Source organism: Pyrgilauda ruficollis, unplaced genomic scaffold (genome assembly GCF_017590135.1).
Source record: "Pyrgilauda ruficollis isolate IOZ18807 unplaced genomic scaffold, ASM1759013v1 scaffold267, whole genome shotgun sequence".
Lineage (NCBI taxonomy): Eukaryota > Metazoa > Chordata > Aves > Passeriformes > Passeridae > Pyrgilauda > Pyrgilauda ruficollis.
Genome location: NW_024524011.1, coordinates 75,529 through 77,330, shown reverse-complemented (window position 1 = coordinate 77,330; position 1,802 = coordinate 75,529). Strand labels below are relative to the sequence as shown.

Genomic DNA, 1,802 nt, shown 5'->3' with positions numbered 1-1,802 from the left:
GGCCCCCGCCCGCTCCCGCCGGCCCCGCCTGTCCCGGGACGCGGAGCCCCCGCCCGGCCCCCCCCGGTGAGCCCCGCAGCTCCGGCAGCAGCAGGAGGGATGCTCACCGAGAGCGCGGTGCGGTGCGGAGTGCGCACCTTCAGCACCCGGCCCTGGAGAGCAGCCCCGGCCCCGCCGCCCGGCAGTGGCAGCGGAGCGCGCCCCTCCGCCGGCCCCGAGCCCCGCACAGCCCCGCCGGACAGAGCCGGGGTGCGCGGTGCCTGCGCCGCGGGAGGCGGGGACCGGTTAGCTCCGCACAGCCCCGCGGTTCACGGCGGAGCGGGAAGCGGCCGGGCCGGGCCGGGCCGGAGAAGGACGCACTGCGGGGCCGGCCGGTCGGCGCTGCGCTCCAGGGTCGCGCTGCGCTCCCCGCCTGGCACCGGCTTGCACTTACCCGCTAGCCGCAGGGCAGACATCCTCTGGAACTCCGGCTCCTGCAGCCACTTCCACATCCTGCGGAACGTCTCCCGGCCGGACTTGAGTTTACTCCAAGGCTTGGGGTTCCGCAGCAAGTCCGAGAGGGTCCCCTGGGAGCGGCACAGCACTCGCTGGGCGAAGATGGCCTGCGGGATGCTGTAGCGCTTCAGCTCCGCCGTGATCCTTTGTGCCACCTCCTTGGTGTTGATCTCCTCCAGCTGCCCCGCGCCGCTCCCCTGCGGGCCGGCGGCGGGGGGCGGCCGCTCCCGGCCGGCGGGCAGCGCGGGGCCGTGCGGCGGCGGCGGCCCGGGGGGCGCGGGGTGGTGCGCGCCGTTCAAGGGCGGCAGCATGGCCGGGGGCGTCCCCAGCCCCCGGGGCAGGTGCTGCTCCCCCCGCGCCAGCATCGCCGCGTGCGCCTCGAAGTTGGGGCTCAGCATCTTGTCGTGGCCAGGCGGTCCGTAGCCGTGCAGGCCCTGCTGGGAGCCAGGGAGCGGGCCCAGCCCGTTGCCCAGCGGCGAGAGGCTCTGCCCCACGGCCGGCACCTCCTTGTAGGGCCCGTAGAGGCTGTTGACGGCCGGCAGCCCGCGCTCGTCCCGCATGAGCGCGAAGCCGCCGCCGGCGCTGCCCGGCAGGCGCTGGTGGTGGTGGTGGTGGTGGGCGTGCGGGTGGGCATGCGGGTGGTGGAACTTGTCGGAGACGGCGGAGATGGGCGGCAGGGGCTGGAGCGGCGTCAGCGTGGTGTAGGTGCCGCTCATGCCCATGCCGGGCGGCGAGGCCTCGCAGGGCACGCTCATGGCGTGGTGCAGCGGGATGGAGAGCTCGGGCCGGTACTCGGCGGCGCCGTCCAGCAGCGAGGCCATGCTGGGCACCATGGCGGGCCGGGCGGCGGGGGGCAGCTCCTGGTGCGGCGGCGGCGGAGCTGTCCGGTGCCGCCCCGCCTCGGCCGCGCCCGCGGGGCCGGGCTTGCGCCGCGGGCGGGCGGGCGTGAGGGCGTGAGGGCGGCGGGGAAGGGCGGGAAAGGCGGGCGCGCGGGAACATTGGCGGGCTGAGCGGCGGGGGGCGGGGCCTCCGTGAGGGGACGTGAGGGGACGGCGGGGCCGTTAAAGATTCCGCCGCCTTTGTAGCGTGCGAGGCCGCCGGGAGCATCCCGGGATCGGCCCGGAACCGGCCCCGACCGCTGCCGGGGCTCCTCCCGTACCGCCGCCACGGATATCTGCGGCGCGCGGCTCTCCTCCCGGCGGGCGGCTCCGCACCCCCGGTCGCGCAGCCCAGCCCCGCAGCCGGCGGCTCCCGGGGCCCCGCTGCACACAGCCGGGCCTGCTGCCTCCCTGTTCGCTGCTGCAAAC

The 1,802-nt window shown here is 77.3% G+C and overlaps 1 protein-coding gene across 1 annotated transcript in view; it reads right to left on the bottom strand.

Annotated features, from left to right (window-relative positions):
• ONECUT2 (one cut homeobox 2) overlaps window positions 1-1,331 on the bottom strand; it is a 9,689-nt gene extending 8,358 nt beyond the window's left edge. The window contains exon 1 of the mRNA XM_041471398.1: window positions 434-1,331. Within this exon, the coding sequence (XP_041327332.1) occupies window positions 434-1,328 (895 nt within the window). The 5' untranslated portion in view covers window positions 1,329-1,331. The remainder of the gene's footprint in view (window positions 1-433) is intronic.
• Window positions 1,332-1,802: the final 471 nt, after the last annotated feature.